General features: G+C 45.1%; 1 protein-coding gene across 5 annotated transcripts in view; it reads left to right on the forward strand.

The window, feature by feature from the left end:
- Positions 1 to 22762, forward strand: part of LOC147465535 (uncharacterized) — a 118209-nt gene that overhangs the window by 6302 nt on the left and 89145 nt on the right. For 2 of the 5 annotated variants that reach the window (XM_086520515.1, XM_086520526.1), the window contains exons 2-7: positions 7540 to 7678; positions 8190 to 8385; positions 8475 to 8579; positions 9310 to 9400; positions 9808 to 9882; positions 10067 to 10133. In XM_086520515.1, the coding sequence (XP_086376641.1) occupies positions 7544 to 7678; positions 8190 to 8385; positions 8475 to 8579; positions 9310 to 9400; positions 9808 to 9882; positions 10067 to 10133 (669 nt within the window). In that variant the 5' untranslated portion in view covers positions 7540 to 7543. The remainder of the gene's footprint in view (positions 1 to 7539; positions 7679 to 8189; positions 8386 to 8474; positions 8580 to 9309; positions 9401 to 9807; positions 9883 to 10066; positions 10134 to 22762) is intronic. The other 3 variants (XM_086520517.1, XM_086520522.1, XM_086520529.1) reach the window with 3 other exon arrangements.

Genomic DNA, 22762 nt, shown 5'->3' on the forward strand with positions numbered 1-22762 from the left:
GGCAAGAAAGGCCGACTTGGAGCAAACTCGCTTGGCGGCCGAAGAAAGAAAGGCTACTTTGGAGTTAGAGGGTGAGGCCTAGAGAGAACAACGCATGAACGACTTGGTACTGCATGTCCTCACCTCGAAACCCGAACGGGCCGAAGATGTTGGTGGTTCATCAAGTGGCGTAAGCCGAGATTCAGACTCTAACAACCCCGTCATTGAGAAGTTGACGTTCAGTAAGTATGATGGTAAGATGTACGCTAGTGTTATTCATTCTTGGTTGCATCAATTTAATGCTTATTTTGCGACAACTAAGAAGACAGGAAATAGCAAGGCTTTGACGGCAGCTATGTACCTTGCCGGTGATGCCATCAATTGGTACCACGCATGGCAAGAGGCACAGCTAGCCGCGCACCTAGAGGAAGCCGACGGAGACGCGCCCCTTTCCTTCAATTGGGCCGACTTCCAAGACAAGCTCAAGGTGCGGTTTATGCCTCCTCAGTACCTAGCATGATTGAAAGAAGATTGATGCAATCTCAAGCAACATGGTATGCCGGTCATGTCTTTTTCTAACCGTGTTTTGCAGCTCGGCACTCAATTACGCAAATCGGATGATGAGCGCAAAGAGGCTTTTCTTTTTGGGTTAGACGAATATATCAAGTTTGATGTAGGAGTCTTTGACCCCGCGGATCTCAACAAGGCGGTAGCGATTGCTCTCTCCCAAGAGATGAAGCACAACAAGGGAAAGCCTAAGGAGAACAGGACTTCTCAAGGAACCTCTCAGAATTCTCAGAACATGCAGAATGGTAAGAACGGTAAGAATAGAAACTCTTCTAGTCCATCTTCCTCTAATGCTTCGGAAAAGAACTCTCCAAATGAATCTAAGGGTAAAGCTAAAGCACCTGCAAAACCTAAGCTAACCCCGGATGAAAAAGCTGCACAAGGAATTATAGGAGGATACATCACGGCTGAAGAACAAGTGATTTATGCTAAGGAAGGTAGATGTTATCAATGTCACGTCAAGGGTCACATTAAGAAGGCTTGTCCTAAGACAGCCCCACCTAAAGAACCAAAGACACCCACAGCAACCACAAGCACTTTAATGAACCAAGCTGAATCTTCTCATGTCTCTGACACACACATTGATGAGTCTCTCATGAAGTGTTATGGTCATGTAAAGGGTCAGCGTTTTGTCATATTGTTTGATCCAGGCAGTATGCATGATGTGATTAGTGCCTCTCTTGTTGAAAGAGCCCACCTAGAGGTTAGTCAGAAATCTCCTCTCGAGGTTTCTGGCTTCGCTCCTGGTATGGACTCTCTCATCACGAAAGAGTGCCTTGATGTGATGTTTACAGTTCAACAAGCTGCTTTCCGTAGGAAATTTCTTGTGTCTCCTCTTTCAGGATGTGATATGCTTTTGGGCATAAGATGGTTTCGTGAGCATAACCCTCTCATTGATTGGGAGGCTAACACTCACATTAAATGCCAAAATTGACTCCCCCCTCATCATTCGTGCTGAGGAGGGCTTGCATTCTTTGCCTCTCATCTCTCATGTGCAGGTATGGGCATCCCTTCTACCGATAAATACGTGGGCAGGGCCTCACTTCTCAGAGCACCTGGACGCAGAGTCTGAGAGTGAGCACCCACCCACTCTTTTGTACTTTGAACACAGATTATAACAAAAAGAAATACCGGAAGGGGCGTCAGTCTTTGGGGCCAATATCTCTAGGCACTGAACTACGCCGGGCCGTGTCGACTAAATTGTGAAATTGTGATTGTTTTGAAGTGAATCTCTGCCGTGTCGTGGTAGAATCTTGAGTTGGGGTGTCCAAGTTTGTTACAATTTCTTTCGCCCGACTTTGAAAGGACATTTAGAAGGAATGGGACTGGCTCGCCAAGAAGGAACATGAACAAGTCATTGCTTATGTGACAAGTATCTGTCGGTTCTTCTGAAAGTTCCGCCTTTCATGAAGATTTCCGACGAGGAAAAGATGCAAAAATTTGAAGCAGGCCTTCAACTCCGCTTCAAAAGAGCATGAAGGTGTATCCTTAGGATACCCTTCAACGCAGGATGGAGCTGGCAAACATTGGCGAGGATCTACATTCTACTGGTACCCCCAAATGGATGGAACACAACATGTACTGTGCAAGGCAAAGAGCGGTATATAATGACCGTGGCGACCAAGGTAACAAGCATCCCCCTGAGAACCTAGATTAGCCTATGAAGCCAGAGGGTACTGGCAAATGGCTCAAGTATCTCATGCCAAACCGAGTACAAACCTTCAAAGAGCAAGGAAGGTGTTTCTACTGTGGTGAGAAAGGACACATGAAGACAGATTGCCCTGTTCGGCAGCAACAACAGGATCCTCGAAGAAGCTTCACCGAGCTCGAATTCTATTCCCGATATCAAGGGAATACGGAAACGAAAAAAGGGAAGCGTCAACTTCAGAAGGGATGGGGATCTGTAAATAACTAGTAGGTATTGATCCTCTATGATCGGGGATCGACGAACGACTTTATCTCATTGGACATTGAAGAACGCTTTGGCCTCACACTGGCTCAATTTGGAACTCCGGTCACTTCCGGATCGGCATTCGAGGGGTTGACTACCAATGAAACTTCCATGCAAGGACAACTCAATCTTCGGATTGGCGAGTACAAGGACCACAAGTCATTTTTGATGGACCCATCGAGGGATGTGATATCAATTTGGGTACGCCATGGCACTACCATATTCAACGGGTCCCAATTTTTGTGGAAAAGACCCTCGCTTTTGAGCATGAGGGCAAGAACATTAAATTTTTTGTTGATGCTGGGGATTGGCTATTCTCTATTGTAAGCCATATCTCCATTAAAAAGGAAACATAGAAGTGCATTTCTGCTAACTTGATTTTTGCACAGAAAAAAGGATAAAGCTCTCTAGTTTGAAAATTACGGACATTTTTCCGGATAGGCTACCTCCGGAATGTTCGGAAGATCATCGCATTGATCTCTAAGGGTAGCTCACCCCCAAACCCACCCCCTTACAGGGTAAGTCTTGCTCAGCAAGAGGAAATTTTGAAGCAAGTTAACGAGCTTTTGGAAAATGGTCTAGTACGACCAAGTACTTCGCCCTACTGCTCTCTAGTTTTACTGGTGCAAAAGAAAGATGGCATGTTCCGAATGTGCATAGACTACCGATCTCTAAACAAGATCACTATCAAGAATCGCTTTTTATTCCTCGGATTGATGATATTCTTGACAAGTTACATGGTGTTAGCATCTTTAGTTGCATTGACTTAAAGAGCGGGTATCATCAGATACGCTTAGCCCTTGAGGATGTCCATAAGATTGCCTTTTGCACTACCTTGGGACTTCATGAATTTTTGGTAATGCCTTTCAGATTGACCAATGCTGTTGCCACATTCAATTGAATGATGGATCTAACTTTCAGCCCACACCAAGTGTTTATAGGAGTTTTCTTTGATGTCAAACTTTGTCACGTACACATCTAACCCTATGTGCATGTGGACAAGCTGTTCATACTTCTAGGGTTTAGGAAGCCTAGGAAGTGTTCTGGCACCCTTGTGAGCGTGTACGCAGGTTGTGCATGTTCAGGCACCTAGAGTAGATGCATACCCTCTGATTGCTCAACCCAAGCATGAGCATGTTCCACCGCGTGACCCAGTTTTATAGTTGCATATGAACCACCTCTTATAAGACACTTATTTATTAAGTGACCTTTCAGTTAATTATCGGAATTGTGCGGGCTGATTATAGCACTGCTCGACCCATTTTTGGAAGCTATATAAGCAGACCCAGGGCGCCAGTTGAAGAAAAAAGAGAGGTAGAAGGCACAAGGAAGTTCAACGTTTTGCAGACCTTAGGATCTTCAGCTTTTTTCTCAAGGAGAACGAGTGTTTTCAGCAAGGAGAACCAACGTTTTGAGTTTTAAGCCCTTCGCCTCGCGAGAACCCACAACATCTGATGCAGATCCTCGCCGTCTCGACCCTAGCACCTAGATCAGCCTAGCGTTTTCAGTCTTCAGCACAACCAGCCAGTGTTTTGCAGATTCAGCCCAGATCAGCCAATGTTTTCTGTTTTTAGCCATTGATAGGTAGCGTTTTTGCATTATCAGCCCTTGCAGGCCTCGGCGGTAGCAGATCAGCCCTTGCCTCGCAGCAGTAGTAGATCCACAACATTCGGATCTTAGCATTTTCAGATTTCAGCCTTGACATCGTCATCGTTGTCGACGTCGTCATCGTTATAGTTGTCGTCGACATCGTCGTCGTTAAGTACCACAACATCTAGAAGCATTGTACCAGACTTTGTGCAAAAGCAAATACCTCTCTAGCAATAGGGAGGGGGGGCCCTTGGACTCTGGAGGGGCTTTCGGACCCCATCTAGTGTCATCTCTTCTCTCTCTATCTCTCTAGCACTCTCTTGCCCTCTCACTCAAAGTTTGCATTCCACTCTTGTGTTTTGGTCATTGCACATTCTCTTGTAAGTCAAGGAAGGCTCTCCCTTTCCGTTAGTAAAAGGAACCTTGAGCACCCATTGATTACTCATCTTGAGCCATACACCATCATTCACTTCCGCTGCACGTTACATACTTGTCTTTTCGAAGACCGAGGAGGAACATCGGAAGCACTTAGACATAGTGTTTCTGTAAGGTGCAGCGGAATTGAATGTTGAAATTTGCTCAAGATGAGTGCTCCGAAATGTGCTCAAGGGTTCCTTTTACTTAGGGAAGGGAGAGCCTTCTGTCCGTCAATGAGAGAGTGCAAGTGATCACAAACAAAGTGAATAGACAGTGTGCATCAAGGTGCTGAGATTGAGAGATAGAGAGAGAAGAGAATACGACACCGGAAAGTTGTCAAACCCTCCTCCAAGGGCCCCACTCTCGATGGCGAGAGTGGTCTACTATTGATTGCACAATCTGGTACAAGATGCTGCTGACGGTGTGGACGACGATGACGAATCTAATGCTGAAAACTGAATGCTTGAACTGGTTCTTATCGGGCTGTTCTTTCTTGCTTGGAATCGCTCGATTTGCTGCCCTTTTATCTGCTGAATTTGCTGGTCTTTCTAGCCAAAAACGCTAGAGTCTATGGCTGGAAAGTGCTGGTGTCTGCAGGCCTTTGAAACACTGAATTTGGCTGTAGCAAAACGCTGAATCTGGCTGTAGCAAAACTCTGAATCTGCTGGTTGGAATCGTTGATGCTTTAGGCTGAAAAACACCAGGCTGAAGGGGCTGAAAACACTGGCTTTGGGGCTGAATTCGCTGATTCTGCTATCCTACAAAAACGCTAGAACAGGGGCTGAATTAGCGCTGTCCAAGGCTGGTCTGATGGTCTTCAATAACGCTGGAGATGCATGCTGAAAAAAATGCTAGTCTTTGTTGCTGCAAAACGCCATGTCCTTGTGTTGGTCTTGCTTGAGAATTGGCCTGTTGAACAATGCTCCTGCTGCCTCTTCTGCCAGAAAGTGCTAGCTCTGGCTTCCTTATATATTTCATTAGCAAAATTGCCCTACCTAGTTTCCAACAAAAGTCACTTAATATATAAGTGAAAAATGTCAAAAAAAAAAGGGAAAATAGGTTTAATGCACTGGAAAATTCCCCTGATGGATTCTGATGGTAATGTTGATGATCATGCTGTGTGCAACCAGAGGATATGCATCTAATTTAAGTGTCTGGACATGCACGGTCTGCGAACAGACTCACAAATGCCAGATCACTTCCTATTCTAGACTGACTTGATTGAATTGAACCCTTGTCATGCTGTAGCTTGTCCACGGACACATAGGGTTGGATGTGTCACGTGACAGTTTCAAGAATTGCACGTAAATGCAAAGAAAAGTGACTTTTTTCTCTCGGAGATACACTATCTCGGCCATATAGTCTCTCACAACCAAGTGAGAGAATAATGGAGATACACTACCAACGAATGCAAAGAAAAGTGAGTTTTTTCTCACGGAGATACACTATCTCGGCCATTTGGTCTCTCACAACCAAGTGAGTATGGATACAAGACTGCCAACTCCCACTACGGTACATGATGTACCTAGCTTTTTGGGATTGTGTTTCTATTATCGGAGGTTTATCTGAGGCTTTTCTCATGTAGCAGGACTACTTCATGACCTAACAAGGAAGAAGATTCCCTTTCGATGGGGATCGAGACAACAAGGAGCATTTGGTAGGCTCAAGTATTTATTAAGCCCCATGGCCCTATTTTGATAGTGCTAGACTTAAGGAAACCATCCTTCACTTCAGGAACCAAGAAGCCCATGTAGTGGCTTATGAAAGTAGAGGGCTTAAGGATGTAGAATTGCATGCCTCAAATCTTCAAAAAAGAACTTTTGGTTGTGTTTCACGCCTTGTCTATGTGGAAGCATTATTTTCTAGGAGCAGATTTTGTGATCAAAACGATCATCACTCCTAGATCCTTCATACAGCTGGGAGTAAGAACGTGGTTGCGGACGCATTGTCTAGATGGCCAAGGTGAAGGCAATCACTTATGTATATAATCAAGAATTGGAATCACTTCCGGATTTGTATCCGAACGACCCAAGACTTCTCCTCCATTTGGAGCAAGCTACAGAACGGAGAGAACGAATATCTCTATCCATTCAGGATTGTTACCTCTACCACCACCAAGCAATTTGCGTGGCGGTGCCATTGAGGAAGAAAATCATGGATGAAGCACATGCTTTACCTTATGCGGGTCACCGGGGTATTCTCCCTACGACTTTAGCATTGAAGAGATATTTCTTTTGGCCAAGCCTTAAAGCAGACATCGAGCTGTATGTCAAGGAATGTTTGGTTTGCCTAAAAGTCAAGTACGATCGACGTAAGACGCGTGGGTTACTCCACCCTTTGCCTGTGCCTCATCAACCTTGGGAGAGTATTGCTATGGATTTTATTATAGATCTCCCAAAGACTCGGACTGGAAATGATGCGATCTGGACTCTTGTGGATAGATTTAGCAAGCAAGCTCACTTTATTATAGTCAGGAAAACAATCAAAGCAGACCATATGGTTCGTTTTTCTAGTGAATACAGGGGGGGTAATACATGGGAGGGTAGGTGTTACAAGTCATGGCATCTCTCTGCACTTGCCTAGTCGGTCCTGGTATCTCCTGGGGATAGGTAGTAGGGAGTGAGGGCTATTTTGTGCCTCGCCCAGCTGGAGTGAGGTACTTTTCATGTCAAGATTTTCCCGTCATGTTTAGCTTTCGGGTTTTGGCTCATTCCATGGCCATATAGTCTCCTACAGGCTGGGAGTAGATTTCCCTAGCCATGCCCTATTTTTCCTCGGGCACTAGTACCCTTTGCAGCTCAGTTTCCCATTTCCTCTGATATTTCCCCTACTTATTAGGTCGTGGGATGCTTATGTTGGGTCAGACAGCTAGCTGGGGTACCTATATAGGTGCAGGGGTGTTGTACCTCTCAGATTCATCCACAGCAGGGTCCTACAGGGGGGGACCCTTATGGGGTAGCCTGAGGCGCATACTGAAACTGAACCCGCATCTTTATTTTGAGTCTGATATTTTTTTCTTTATGTAAACTTTGCAGGCATATGGCAGTGATTGAGAATGGCACTTTGAAGGGATTAGTCCCCGAGAAAGCATTATTTGCGGTGAACTATCCTGGATATCCTGCATCTATACCCAGAGCTGTGGAAACATTAGGAGGGAAGGAAGCAATATCTAAGGTAAGTTTGAATTTAAAAACACTTTTCTCTTGGCTTTTGCATTGCTTTCCTTAATACTATTGCATGATGTGTAATAAAGCTGTCTCCATATTTCTGGTGGCTTGCTTGTGGAAGATTCGCATCACAGGCACATTGCCAGTGTGTGTGCGTTTTTATCATGTTTCTATTTGGCACTTGTTGTGAATGCATGAACATTGAGGTGATAAGAAATTGACCAGATTGAGAGTTCTCAAGAGGGTGTTTTTGCTTGTATGTGAGATCTGCAGAAAAAGTCTTAACATCTCAGGAACAATTTGCATTTGTTTACTTCTGCATGGGTCTCCTAGTGTGCTTTTGCTTGTATCTGAGATGTGCAGAAAAAGTCTTAAGGTCTGAGGTGTGGGTCTGCTGGTTGTGGTCTTTTATGAGAAAGAAGACTCCTTGATATAGTGTTACAACTTACAACATAACCACAATCTTCAAATATTTCTCCCCTTGTTGCTTTATGTTGCTCATGCTCACCATTTAGCAGGCCCGATCATCAGAAACGAACTACATTGAACTGAGATTTCGACCAGAAGACCCCTATGCACATCCGGTTTTTGGAGAGTTGCATGGATTCTCAGGGCTGCTTCTGGAGCTCTCAGTTGCACAAGACAAGGACAAAGGAGATCAAATAGTGAGAGGAGAAATAACTGCAAAAGTTGACCAGTCATATGAATTTGGTGGTTAGTAGTGAGTTTACATGGCTTGTTTTAAAGTGCACACATTTGAAAGTGACTTATGAAAAGCTGAACCGTCTCATACCTTCTTATAGGTCTGCTGTATGTAACAGGTCTAGCAGATTATCAGTATATTTCACCTGTTCATGTCAAACTTGAAAAAGGGAGAAAACGCAGGCGATTGCAGGACCTTCGAAGCGGTAATTTTATTGCCTTTTTCCCTTTAACTTTCCTTTGTGAAGAGGCAGGTACATTGTTACGCTGCAGCATCTCTATTTTTTTTCAAGAGGCATATTGTGAAGGCCAGAAATTGTAGCAGAAAAGTTGTCATCAAGTATGTGTAGGCATTTTGCCCGCAATTAAACAACCTTTAGCAGTGGAGCCCTTGCACTCAGAAGCTGTGTTCTTGTAAGTTAAGGCACGCCCACTATATAAAAGTAGCTGCTGACAAAATTTGGCATAGAGACTGGATGGAGTCAGATGGGGTGGCAGGTGAGGTAGTGCATGCTTGATTGTGTCAGCCATACATGACAGGTCTTTTGTACATGTCGTATTAGCATGCAAGCAGATTTCACATAGTGCTGATTTCATTCGATTTGTGACCATTGTTATTGTGGAAATCCTTTCTATCTTTGGTAATGTTGTATCAGTTACCTTCTGGTTGTTACTGCATATTGATCATTATGTTATGCGCTTGTATTTTCATATCCTATGGATTTATCTTCGAAGTCAGAAACATCACTTTCTGAGGAATGGAGGCAGAAATTAATATGAACTAACATGCCTGTATTTACTCCATGCTTACACCTTCAAAGTAACGATTTTTCGATGTAGGACTCAGGTTTTTGGATTTGTGATAAAGGTCTTGCTTCACTTGTTAGTTTCAAACTTCAACTCTGAAAACATTACACACCTTTCTTAATCTGATAGATCAAGGAGGAACAGCAGACACTGAAGGCGAGGAGATGATGGTGCTCCCACCACCTTTGTTTTCTGTGAAGGATGTGCCTGAAGAACTTGTGTAAGTTGTGGAAGTGATTGTTAAGCTGTATTGAGCTGCATTCTCTTTCCTAAGATGCAGTTAATCATGTTGACAATACCTCAATGTATTCCGCACTCACTTTTTCATTTCAATCGATTCACTCGGTTCCCAATTAGCATAATTGAATAGTTTTTGTGTGGAGTATTGCTCACGGAGGCAAGGTGGCAAGCTCGCATATGTGAGTAGCGCTTACGACGGGGAGGGAAAATGGCTAGTAAAGGGGGGAAACATGCATGGGAGATTCCAGGAATGCCCATTTTCATGCACAAGATGTACTTTCACAACCCTTTCATGAAGATTATTTTATCGTTGTCTTTAACAAACCCATCGATAGGTCAAAGATGATGGGCAGCCAAGATCTTACAAAACAAATTTTCTTGGTTTAGGATGGGAAAGACATCACATTTATCGCGTGTTTTTGGTTATTTTGCGATGATTACCATGCTGGCGTACAATGAATGGTAAACATAAAGTCCTGGAAGTATGTGGCATGCTTGTGGTAGGAGTTGGTTTCATTTTGATTCTAGGAATGTGTTGCTCCCAGTAGAGCTTACTTTTAGCACGTATTGTCCAGATTGATTTTGAGTCTAAAAACGCGTTGCTCTTTGAAAAGCTTACTATTAGCACATATTTTTATTTCTGCAGTTTGCAGCCATCAGAACTGACACGTGCATCTCAAAGGAAGGCATTGCTTTGTCAACAACCATGGGAGGTATATCATGATTCTGTTTTCAAGCTACATGCATTTTTGTTTTTTCAAACTCTTTTAGAACTGTGGTCATAGTTCAGGAGAGTCATAGAGGGTAAGTACTTTCATGCCTGTTTTTATTCTTGGGGAATGTTATGGCTACATCTTAGAGGGGGAGGTCTAGTCTGTCGAGTGCAGATTGTCATCGACACATGGCCAATCTGGCCGGTCAACTCAATTGCATGGGTGACCACACAAGAGCTAAATGCATTCCCTAAGAGGTCGTGAGGGGGACTGTCATCGGATGTTATGAAATGCTTTGTCTCAGTTGGTGCTAGTCTATGCCTTCGAACTATGACCCGAGCTATGGAGTGCCAGATATTGGCTATGGTGTGGCCGGTTTTATCTGACTCTTGGTCCTAGAGGGTCCTAGTAGCTAGGAGATTGATCCTATTTGTCTTATGGTATTAAAGCCAATTTGTACTTCTCGCACCGATCTTCATCTTCCTTTTTAGACGGATTCACCATTATTGGGTACGCATGGCTCTCTCATTACAGACATTGCTCACGGCAACACTTAAGGTGTACCTTCTTTTATGGGAGTGGTAGAAACTCCTACTGCTCTTTACCTCATGAAGGTCAATCTCTATGTTGCATTCCCAAATTGGAGCATGCGGATATGTCTGTGAGTTTCCTTTCCAATCCTCCAAGTTCAGGAAAAAACTCTCTTGAGAATAGCTCAACCTTTTACATAGTTACTTTGTATCTTGTCCCGTGTTGTCAAGAAGAACGCAGTATGACTAGGAAAGTGTCGGGCCTCTGACTGTGAGGGTTCGCAGGAAGATCAAGCGAATCGTAAATGATTCGAAGCAAAAGACACACTTAAAATGAACAAAACTCCAGCCATGAAAGCTTCGCTCTAGAAAAAATCGAAGATCAACTCAAAACTCTTGTGTGTGGTGATTTCATGTAGCCTCAACCCCAATTACACAGATACAATGCCTGTTTGCCCTGTGATAAACCCTATCTTCCTCCAAATCTTCGTCGACACCATTTCATGGAAGCTTGGGCCCTTCCATAGACAAGCCCACACGCCTTCTTAAAGAGAGAAAACCCTAATTGGAACCCTCACACTCCAATATAAGGTAGGAAAAACACGGGACTGCACTAGCACATCATAGGAGAACCCTTTGTAACCCTTCTGAAAGAGGTTTAAAGTGCTGATATTCCTCTTCAACCAAGCTCCCCCCTTGCTAAGAGTCATGGCACCATGACTGATGTGGCTTTTGGAGCCATATTTTATCCAAAATGGGTATTTTTTGGCCATCCTATGGACTTTTTTGGCTATATTGTAGCCCACAAATGATCCATTTTGGCCGTAAAAATCCCTAACGAGCTGGGGAAAATCCCTTAAATTGCAGAAAATTCCTTTGAGCTGAATTTACATGCTGAACCTCATTTTCGACTTGTCTTGACCTTTAATCACATCATTGATGGCTAAAGATTGCCAGCTTCTATTTTTGGATGGTGCTGGTCCGCATTGAACTTTCTAGGCGAAACGAGTGTGCCACCACGATACACTTTTTTCTTCTCACGAAAAAGACTAGCCAGTGGGCTACAAACTGCCCTGACAAGAGGGGGCTACATCAGCATGAGGGAAGACTCTCCCAATGAAAAATGAGATATGTACAATGACGGCTAAAAAGGATATGGGAGGAGGAAACAACCACACAAGTGGCCCGTAGTGCCGTCTAGGAGCCTTATGGACCATGGTGTAGAAAGGCCTTGGACGCCAGAGTCGTAGGAATGCCTCACGGCGCTCCTGCATACGGTCGGAGCTGCCTTGAAGCCTCTTGAACTGTCCTCGAAGAGCATGGATGAGCTCCAGCCAGATATATCGTACAGTCTCCACCGGTGGAATGGGGCAGGCCTCGAAGATGCGGAAGCAATGGGCTCTCCAAATGCACCAAAGAGTCATGCTGCAGATAAGCTCCCAACAAAGCTTTCTATAAGTGCTCCACTCCTGAGGCATAAGCTCTGTGGCAGGTTGTAGTGTAGGCCGGCCCTCTTGTATCACATTCATCCAGTTTACTGAAGATAGCTCAAAATGAAGTGCTGGGCCCGTGAGGGTGGGCCAGGCAGCAACACCCCAAGTATACTGCTTTGCTAACGCGACCGGGCTGGTATCAGCCATAAAATCCGAAGCCAAACTTGCTGCACCATGGGGTTGTCCCATAGACAGTGCCTCTGTGACTCAAGTGGTGGTCACAAGCGGCACAACCCGCTGGATGGCCACTATAGACCAACCAACTCCCAAGTGCAGTAGCTTGGGCTCTAGCCATTGGAATGTCGTGACTGCTCGGCTGTCTGCTGTCCCACAAGCGCTCCTAGAAGTCTGTCAGGAACTCAGCTGTGAGACCCTCCTTTTGCTCGTGACCCGTTGTAGCAGGTGTCACAAACTGGTGAAGTGGCATGCCCGGTGGACACACGCACACTGGCTGGACAGGCCTGGAAAACGTGGTAGCAAGCTGACGTGGCAGATTTCGGAAATTCACGCTAAAGTGCTGACGTGGCAGTACTGTATGAAAGTCCTGCTTTTTTGTGCTGAGCTGCTGACGTGGCAGTGCGTACGGAAAAGCAGCTGGCTGAATTTGCGTGGGCTGGATTTGGCAGCTTTTGAGCTAATTGCTTTATTTTAATAAGCTTTTAAAGTGAATGCTTTTGGGGCTCTGCTTTTTGGGCATCCCTTGTAACCTATAAATTAGTGGGCAGGGCCTCACTTCTCAGAGCATCTGGATGCAGAGTCTGAGAGTGAGAACCCTCCCACTTTGTACTTTGAACACAGATTAATACAAAAAGAAATATCGAAAGGGGCGCCAGTCTTTGGGGCCAATATCTCTAGGCACAGAACTCCGCCCGGCCGTGTCGAATCAATTGTGAATTGTGAACCGTTTTGAAGTGAATCTCTGCTGTGTCGCAGTAGAATTTTGACTTGGAGTGTTCAAGTTTGTTACAGTGTATCAGAGCTCAGAAAGATTCTTCTGCTAACGGAGGATCCGATCCTTTTTGCAGCGCACACAACTTTTGAGAAAGAATCGTTGTGTCCCAACTCTGGACTTATTAGCCACTCCCACCCTTCATACATCGCGCATCGGGCGCGCTACCGTCCTCATCGCTCTGTTTGACAGGGCATAAAGCCATAAAGAATCCCAGATTACACATGGGTTCTTGTGGAGAATCTGACAGAGATGACACCTCTCAATGGGAAGGCAAAGAAAAGTTGAAGATCCAGCGCGGGAACTGAAGAAAAATGAAGATTTGAGGCAAATTTTTTTTCGGACAAGTTTGCCAGAAAGGAGCACAAACGTCAACTGTAGATTGGCATATGTGTGAACAGATTGATTCAATACTCCAGGGACTCAAGGATTGGCAAAACACCTGAAGAATTACTTGATTGATAAGATTTCCTCGAGATGGTGTGTGGCCATTGCTTCTCCTCTTAGGTAGGGAGGAAAGTCGAAAAGACAGACGAGTGCAGAAAAGCGGAGCCTGTATTCGCAGAAAGACATGGACAAGCACTCTTAAAAAGAAGCACGTCTATAGAGCCAACCAATATGACTTCCTCGAAGACAAAAACAAGAAAGTAAAAGAATTAAAAGAAGGTGGACAGTTGATTTGAATCCTTTTGTGGGTTCCGAGATGCTCGAACATGGTGGTCCACTCTTTTGCTGAGAAAGGAAGCTCCGGTTAAATGGTTGAACTTCAGAAGGCTTTTTATTTCTTCTTGGCTGACTCGAGAGTACGGACGAGACATACGAAGTTCGAACCGCTTGGAATCATCTTCGGATGACCAAGGGAGATTCTTTGGACACTGATTGCGAGAGATTTTGGAGCTCTTTTCTACCAGCTTCTTCATTTACGAATGTCTCGTTTAAAGAACAGATTGAGCGGTTTTGCTGCGGACTTCCTACAGAGATCCGAGACTACTGCTTGGAACAGAAATTCAAGAATTGATGAGTCATGTGAAACGGGGTTTTGCGATATATTATGGCAATTCGACTTACCCCACAGATGAGATCTTGACTCAGAGAACCCAAGAGACTTATAAAAATGAAAGTAGAAAGAGAAAGAGTTCCCAGGACAAAGAAAAGAAAGATACACGTCCCCGACAGACTCTTAGAGAAAGGGCTATCTATCTCAAAGAAGGGAAGTATTTTGGTTGCAGGGAAAATGAACACATCTCCGCAAAGTGCCCCAAAAAGGCACAACAGGAACATATTTGAAGACAAGCCAGAGAGTTCTAGAGCAGCAGAGGAACGTGGCAGAAAAGGCAGATGAAAGCAGAACTGGTACCACATTGCGTGGGCCCCGAACCGAATCAAATGAACGAAAGTACAAAACTTTTCCGCACTTAGGGAAAAGTGAAAGATCAGGAAGCCCTCATTTTCTTTGATGGAGGAGCCAAGGCCAACTTCTTTTCACTTGAATTGGCGGCTCGATTTGGAATTATGCCCGACAGGTTGAGGCCATAGGCAGAGGTAGTTCTAGCGGCACCCGGACGGGATGTTGCCATTACATCGATCTTGGCAAACTTTGTTTGCAATGTAAGGGGTGTTTAGGGCACGAGGACTTCTACGTAATTCCCTTGGAAGGATGTGACGCCCTGCTCGAAATCCCTTGGTACCACAAGAACACCGCTGTGGTTGACTATCGGGCTGAGAAAGCGACTTTAACAAATGAAGGGCACAGAGATTGTACTTGATAAATTTCAGCTTCTTTACTCGATTTTCTGGAGAGCTGAATAATGATTGAAGGTCGAATATGTTTTGACCTCGAAAAGAACGCCAAGATTTTCTCTTCACATGTTGATTGTTTCACTGAGGGCTTGCCAGGTGAGTTGCCACCAGATCGTTCGGAGGATCATACTATTGATATGATACTTGGAAGCACACCATTGAACCGGCCACCTTACCGTGTGAGCCGAGGCCAGAATGAAGCGATTATGAACCAAGTGAAAGACCTCTTGGAAAAAGGGTCTTATCGAGCCGAGTACTTCACCTTACTGCTCTCCGGTATTGTTGGTTTTGAAGAAAGATGGATCTTGAAGAATGTGCATTGATTACAGAGCTCTCAACAAAATCACCATCAAGAACAGATTTCCGATTCCTAGGATCGATGATATTCTAGAACGACTACAGGGATCCTCTTGTTTCAGCAAGATCGATTTGAAGAGCGGATATCATCAGATCCTAATCGCTTCGGGAGATGTCTACAAGATAGCTTTTTGGACGACCTTCGATTTATTTGAATTATTGGTGATGCCTTTTGGCCTTACCAATGCTCCAGCGACCTTCAATCGAATGATGGATAGGATCTTCAGATAGTACAGATCTTTTGTTAGTACTTTCTTTGATGACATTATTGTCTTCTCCAAGGATGAGGCAGAACATAGAGAACATCTGCGACAGGTCTTTCAGGCATTGCGAGATCACAAGTTGGTGATTAATGCAAAGAAGAGTGAATTTTTCCTATGAGACATACACTTTTTGGGACACATCGTCTCAGCAGCAGCAGCAGGAGTGCAGATGGACCCGGTCAAGATTGAAACTATACGTGATTGGCCCAATTTGAAGAATGTCCATGAAGTTAGAAGCTTCTTGGGCTTATGTTCTTACAATCGGCTGTTCATTAGAAAGTTTGCAGAGGTTGCTTCCCCTATGCATATTTTGACACAAAAGGGAGTTACTTTCTTGTGAGGACCCACAGAGGTGACTGCCTTTCAGACATTGAAAGAGAAATTGACTACAGGACCAGTTTTGACTTTGCCAGATTTGCAGAAGTCATTCAAAGTATATTGTGATGCTTGTGATCGTAGTCTGGGTCTTAATGCAAGAAGGCTTTGTCATTGCCTATGAGAGCCAATTGTTTTTAAGGTCGGAAATGATAGCACAGATTTATCAGAAAGAGCTTTTGGAGGTTATCCATGCTCTTACTCAGTGGCCACATTACCTACTCGGAGCCGATTTTACGGTCTTCACAGATCACCAGAGTTTACGCTACTTCTTGTCACAGAAGCAACTATTGGAAAAACAGATGCGGTGGGCGAACGTCTTGTCACAGTTTCACTTCCAGATTGTCCGTGTGTAGGGACAGAAGAACTTGGTGGCAAATGCTTTGTCTCGGAAGCCGTTAGTCTTGGCTTTTTCTGCGATACATCATAGAAGCTTCGAGGATATGGTCGATTAGTACGCCTCAGATCCAGATTTTGCAGATGTATTCACTCGAATACAGAATGGGGAGGTAGTAGCCGGATATTCCATTCGGGATGGCTACTTGATGAAGAAAACAATGGTGTGCGTTACACTGCCGTTGAGGGAAAAGGTTCTAACTGAATGCCACTGTCAACCATTTACGGGTCACCGCAGCATTGATACCACCTTGAAAGGTGTGGAGTGATACTTCTCTTGGCCGAGACTCAAGGAGGACGTGGACGATTTTGTACGCAGATGCTTGGTATGCCAGAAGGTCAAGTTTAATAGGCATAAAGCACAGGGATTGTTACAGCCTTTATCCATTTCCACACGCCCCTGGGAAAGTATTGCAATGGATTTCATTTTTGATCTCCCGAAGACACGGAGTGGGCGCGATGGTATCTGGACTGTTATTGACAGATTTAGCAAGCAAGCTCATTTTATTACTGAAGAAAGCAGTCAAGCCAGATCACTTAGCGAGACTGTTCATTGCCCATATTCAGATTACATGGCATGCTCGAGACAATTTTCTCCGACAGAGATCTCCAATTTACGGAAGGCTATTTGGGAGAACATTGGCATGCAGTTGCAGTTCTCGTCAACTTTCCACCCGCAGACAAATGGGCAATCTGAGATTGCAAATTCAGTCGTACTGGATTTATTGAAGTCATACATTTCGGATCAGAAGACTCAATGGGAAAAGTATTTGCCCTTGGTGGAATTTGCCTACAATAATACGATTCAGTCTTCGAGGTGGAATTTGCCTATAATAATACGATTCACTATTCGACGGGGAAGGCGCCATTTGAGATTATGGAAGGTGCTACGAAGGTTCCACCCTTCCTAAGCACGAAAGATAAGATTTTTGAAGCCGACCAGTACACGAGCGACTTGGACATTGCTTTTGTCAAGGTCCGGGAGGCTTTAGAGAAATCTCAAGAAAGACACAAAAAGGCAGCAGCTCGAGATCGTCGCGATTTGAAATTAAAGGAGAACGATTGGGTGCTCTTACGTTTTGAGAGGGCACGCCTGCGAAAGGAAAAGGGAAAGGAGCAGCTTTTTCCGAAGCTTAGCATGAGATACTATGGACCTTTCCAGATAACCGAAAAGATAAATGATGTCTCCTTTAGACTGAAGCTGCCCGATACTAGGAGAATTCACAATGCTTTTCATGTGTCTCTCTTGAAGCCTTTTAAAGGCGATGTGCCTGCTGATAGGGAGCCAGATGAGCAACCCAGAGTGGAGGAAAGCAAGGAGGTACTCGTTCCAAAACAGATGTTGGCACATAAAGAAAGAAAGATAAAAGGTAAAGTGATAAGACGGTTCTTGGTTAAATTCAAGAACTATCCCGCATTGGATGCGAAGTGGATGGAGGAGGAGGACCTGGAAGATACTCCTCAGATTGTGAACCTTTACCTTGAAGCATTCGGTTTAGCATAGTCTACTTTGATAGAACCCCGATTTCAGCTTGGGCGGAATTTGGTGTAGCGGGCTTGCACAAGAGGGGAGTCACTCCGCTCGTCCGTTAACAAATTAGCCCCGATTTTTGATAATAGAGTCACTGATGTCCCTATTGGGTTTCACGGATATTGTGGGCTGACAATATTCTGCTGTAATGACTAAGATTTGGAATTCTCGATAATATGATACTGATTTGTGCTTGACTTGTTTAAGTGCAGGAACTATTAGACAAAATGACTTTAGCATTTCGGTCTGATAAATCTCTAGAGACATGATTGCAATAAGGATTAGTGAATCGGGCATCTGTGAGGTCCTGACTGGATCTAGATGCGATTGCTAAATACGTTGCCAATTAATCATGGTCTGAGATTTGGAATGATTTTGAATGTGATTTGTCATGTGATGTCGCGTGATGTGACTGCTGATTGGTAAATGTGCTAGATGTGTTGTTCCTAGTGCGTCGGTACTAACAGTTAGTGTCTTCTAAGACAGTTTATGGCCTTTGTCTGTTTTGCATGCGTAATCGAGGGCAATTACAATGCTTTCAAGAGGGGGGTATGTCACAAATTGGTGACGTGGCATGCTCGGACACACTCACACTGGCTGGACAGGCCCAGAAAACGCGGCGGCAGGCTGACGTGGCAGATTTTCAAAATTCACGTTGAAAGTGCGAATGTGGTAGTACTGTAAGGAAATCCCGCTTTTTGCGCTGAGTTGTTGACGTGGCAGTGCGTACGGAAAAGCAGCTGGCTGAATTTGCGTGGGCTGAATTGGGCAGCTTTTGAGCTAGTTGCTTTATCTTAGTAAGCTTTTAAAGTGAATGCTTTTGGGGCTCTGCTTTTTGGGCATCCCTTGTAACCTATAAATTAGTGGGTAAGGCCTCACTTCTCAAAGCATCTGGACGCAGAGTCTGAGAGTGAGAACCCTCCCACTCTCTCGTACTTTGAACAAAGATTAATACAAAAAGAAATACCGAAAGGGGCGCGAGTCTTTGGGGCCAATATCTCTAGGCACGGAACTCCGTCGGACCGTGTCGAATCAATTGTGAATTGTGAACTGTTTTGAAGTGAATCTCTACTGTGTCGCGGTAGAATCTTGACTTGGAGTGTCCAAGTTTGTTATAGCAGGAGGGGCCTCTCTCCGAGCAGCCAATATGTGACGCCCCAGTCGTGCTGTGTACTGGAAGAAAGGGATCCCTGGGTGATCGGCTGAAGCAAAAGGATTCCGCCAAAACCACTCCCCATGGTTCGAGTCAGTTATGACAAAGGGCGACTCTCCCAAGCCCAGAGCCTCCAATGTCAAGTCTCAAGATGTGATGGGTCAAGATCATGCACATAGGTCCTCCCTCTGATGCACACAACTCGAATCTGCTGGAAACAACACTTTGCAACCTCTGGTGCCTCAATAGTAACTTTGTGGAGGCGACCCTCTTGCTGAACTTCAAAGAACCCGCAAAGGCCTGAGTTGGAGCAAGCCCTAACTTTGATGAGGACCTCAAGGTGTGAAGGTCCCCATCTAGTTGGCAGCCGCTGGCTCGAGAGGCGTGTGCCACTATGCTTGTAGAGCCTCGGCGATGTCCTGACACATGCTCCGTACCCCTCTCATGCCGTGTAGCTGGATGCTCTAAATCTCCTCAGGAAGTGCTGTAAACTCCAACCACTCTCCCCGAGGGCGGGCGTCTATGTCTCATGTTTGATGCTCTCAAGTGGTGGTTGAATTCTCAGACTCAGAGCCTTGCCAAGAATTTTATAGGCTGAGTTGAGAATGATGATGGGCCACCATTGCCAAATCTCATCTCATCTTGGGAGCCCCCCTCCTTGAGGATGAGGGAGATCAAACCCTCCCTCATGCTATCAGGTATCTCTTTAGTGTGCAAAATGTGATGGTATGCACTTGCCACATACACATTTAACCTATGTGCATGTGGACAAGCTAACTCCTATTTTTAGGGTTTAGGATAGCCTAGGAAGTGGTCTGGCACCCTTGTGAGCCTGTACGCAGGACATGCATGTCTAGGCACTTTAAATTAGTTGCACACCCTTTGATTGCACATGAGCACAACCAGGTGTAGGCATTGGGGAGTGTTCCCATACTATTGCATTAGTACCGAGCCTAGGTATATATTTGCATGTGAATCACCTCTTATATTAATGACATTTAGAAATCGTGAGATTTTGGATTGGCATTGCCTGACCCAGCTTTAATCCCTTATATAAGTGATCCCAGGCGTCACTTCTCAAGCATAAGTCGGTACTGTCAATATCAGCACCCAGTACATGGAGTACCATCCATGGCATTTTTGCATCCGCGTTTTCAGCCATGACCAGCAGACCGTCATCGTTTTCAGCCATCAGTAGCAGATTCCCATCGCCATCAGTTAAGCCCTAGTGTTTTCTAAAAGTTGCAGATTTCAGCCATAGTCCTAGCGTTTTCAGATTCAGCCCTCAAATCAGCCAGCGTTTTTCAGTTTTCAGCCCATCTCCGACATCAGCGACATCAGATCAGTCCCATAGCCTCGTCGCAATTGCAGATCCCATTCAACATCCCTAGAGTTTTACATTTTCAGCTCTTAGCCTTGCAGATCCAAGCATCTACAACAAGATCCCATTAGCATCTCCACATCTTGGACCATTGTATCGACATTTGTGCAATCTAAAGAAAATGCCTCTCGAGTGATAGAACTTGGAGGGGGTTTTGGAACCCATCTCTCTCTCTCTCTCGCTCTCTCTCTCTCTCTCTCTCTCTCTCTCTCTCTCACAGAACCTTCACTCACAATATCATTCTCTCTTCTCTCTCTAGTCTTTGCACATCTCTCATTAAGTAAAAGGAACTCTCTCATTCAGTAAAAGGAACTTTGAGTACGCACTGAGAACTCATCCTAAGCATTCACCATCAATCACTTCCGCTGCACATTACAACACTACATAGGTCCAGTCCAAGCACCTCCCTGTACTCCAAGAAAAAGATGGGAGTCAAACCAGGGCAACTACCACAAGGGAGTGCTTTGATAGACTCCTAAAGCTCCTCTGGCAGGAGAGGGCTCTCAAGCATCTGCTGCATCTCCTCAGTGACGAGGCAAGGCATCTGTGCCCACACTTGCTCTCTGCATGCATCCTTGCGCTCTGACTGCGGCTTGCAACTCACGGTAAAAGTTAGTAACTATTGCCTGTATGTCCTCAGGCTGTGTGGGAACCGACCCATCCAGTCTCCTCAACTGGTGAGCACTGGTATGCGCTTGGCGGGGACCCACCATCTCAAAAAACTCTCGAGTAACTTTGTCGCCTACTTTGGTCCGCTGAGATGCTTGACGGTGGTAGGCAAACTCATGGCGCCGCTCCTCAATGGTGATTAGCTCCAGTCGAGCCTGCTGCATGTGGTTCTCCAGCAAGGGACTACCTCGGTGTCGCTTCTGCATCCTCTGCCCCGATGTAGCCGCTTCTCCTCCTCTTGGACCGTAGCTGATCGCGCTGTCAACTCTTGGAGGAGAAAGAAGCGACTAAGCTCCTTGAGGCCATTGGACACTCTAGCAGCAACGTCCCCCTGTGTGTCTAGACTCTTGGTCCAAAGCGCAACAACATGATCTCTAAGCTCTGTATCTAGCAAAATCCTCTCATGGATGTGTAACATAACACTGCCACTCCTTTGTTGTCGGACAAAGTAAGGATCATTGGTGCGTGATCAAAAAAAGTAGTCACTGCCAAAATGCATATTGGTGACATAAGTGGTCACTAGCATAGAATCGATCTATCCTGGATAGATTCTCTAGTTTGCAGTCAGACCGAGCAAATGAGAGGCTGTTTGAGGGCCGTGCAAAGCTAGCATGCTGCCATACATCCGAGATCCTCAAAGCCATACATAGCCGTTCCCAAGCAGCCAACTCAGCCCCATGTACAGTAGTAGCATGGCTGCCCCCAATCCTGTCCAAAGGGTTCTCAAGCATGTTGAAATTCCCCCCAATGTACCATTTCTTTGCATGAGGTAAGGACTCCACCAGATGTGACCAAAACTAAGCCTGTGCACTTGCATGGTTGGGCGCATAAATGTTTAGAAAACCCACAAGGCAGCCATGGACCTGCGTAGTGACCCACTGAGCCTTGCCTGGCACATTGATGCCTTTGCCCACAATGGCCTGTTGCCATGAATCCGCAATAGCCATACATACACCTCCCTAAATGTAACCAAGGCCAAAGCAGCTGACCAAAAGGCCTCATAGCAACCACAAATGATCTATCCACATCACTTGATATGGCTCTCACACAAATGATGCTCTAGGAGCATAAGCTATCGATTGCTCCACCCACAAGTCATCTCTAGAGCTCCTGTCTAAGTCGACCCCTCTGTCGTAGAATTTTGGGTCTGCCTAGCCCCTACATATTCCATGAAACAATCCTCATGGGGTTAGTGAGAGAAAGCCGATGCTGCCATACCAACCAATCTCGCAATCTTCGAAGCAGGCTTGGATGGAGAGTAATCCGTATTTGAGCGACCTCAAGATAGGTGTGTATGGAGTGTCCGTCTGACCCACACCCAAGCGGGGTGTGCGAGCTACATCCTCTGTCCAAGAGTCCTCATGAACATATACACAGCAGAGTGCATTGTGAGTGTTTGCAAAGAAGTATACCACAATGTATCTACATCCTGCTGCATCTGGTGGTGTCACAGGGAACTTGACCAACGATCACAAAGTCTGTATCAAGTTTGTCAGAAACAGAACATGTATCCTGAAGCAAGCCACTTGAGGTAAGGAGTCGTCGCCGAGAAACTGTGTAAAGTCGTAGTCGAAGAAGTCCAAGCGGCGGCGGATTTCAAAACTGGTTAGCCCTCTCAACCGCACATGCTCCAGTCAATATGCGCACACAGCTAGAATACTTGAGATAAGCAAGCACATAGTACTCACATGTGACACATGGTAATCAATTTCTATCCACAATTAAACCTTAA

This window comes from Adiantum capillus-veneris, chromosome 1 (assembly GCF_014529385.1).
Source record: "Adiantum capillus-veneris isolate H3 chromosome 1, ASM1452938v2, whole genome shotgun sequence".
Taxonomy (NCBI): Eukaryota; Viridiplantae; Streptophyta; class Polypodiopsida; order Polypodiales; family Pteridaceae; genus Adiantum; species Adiantum capillus-veneris.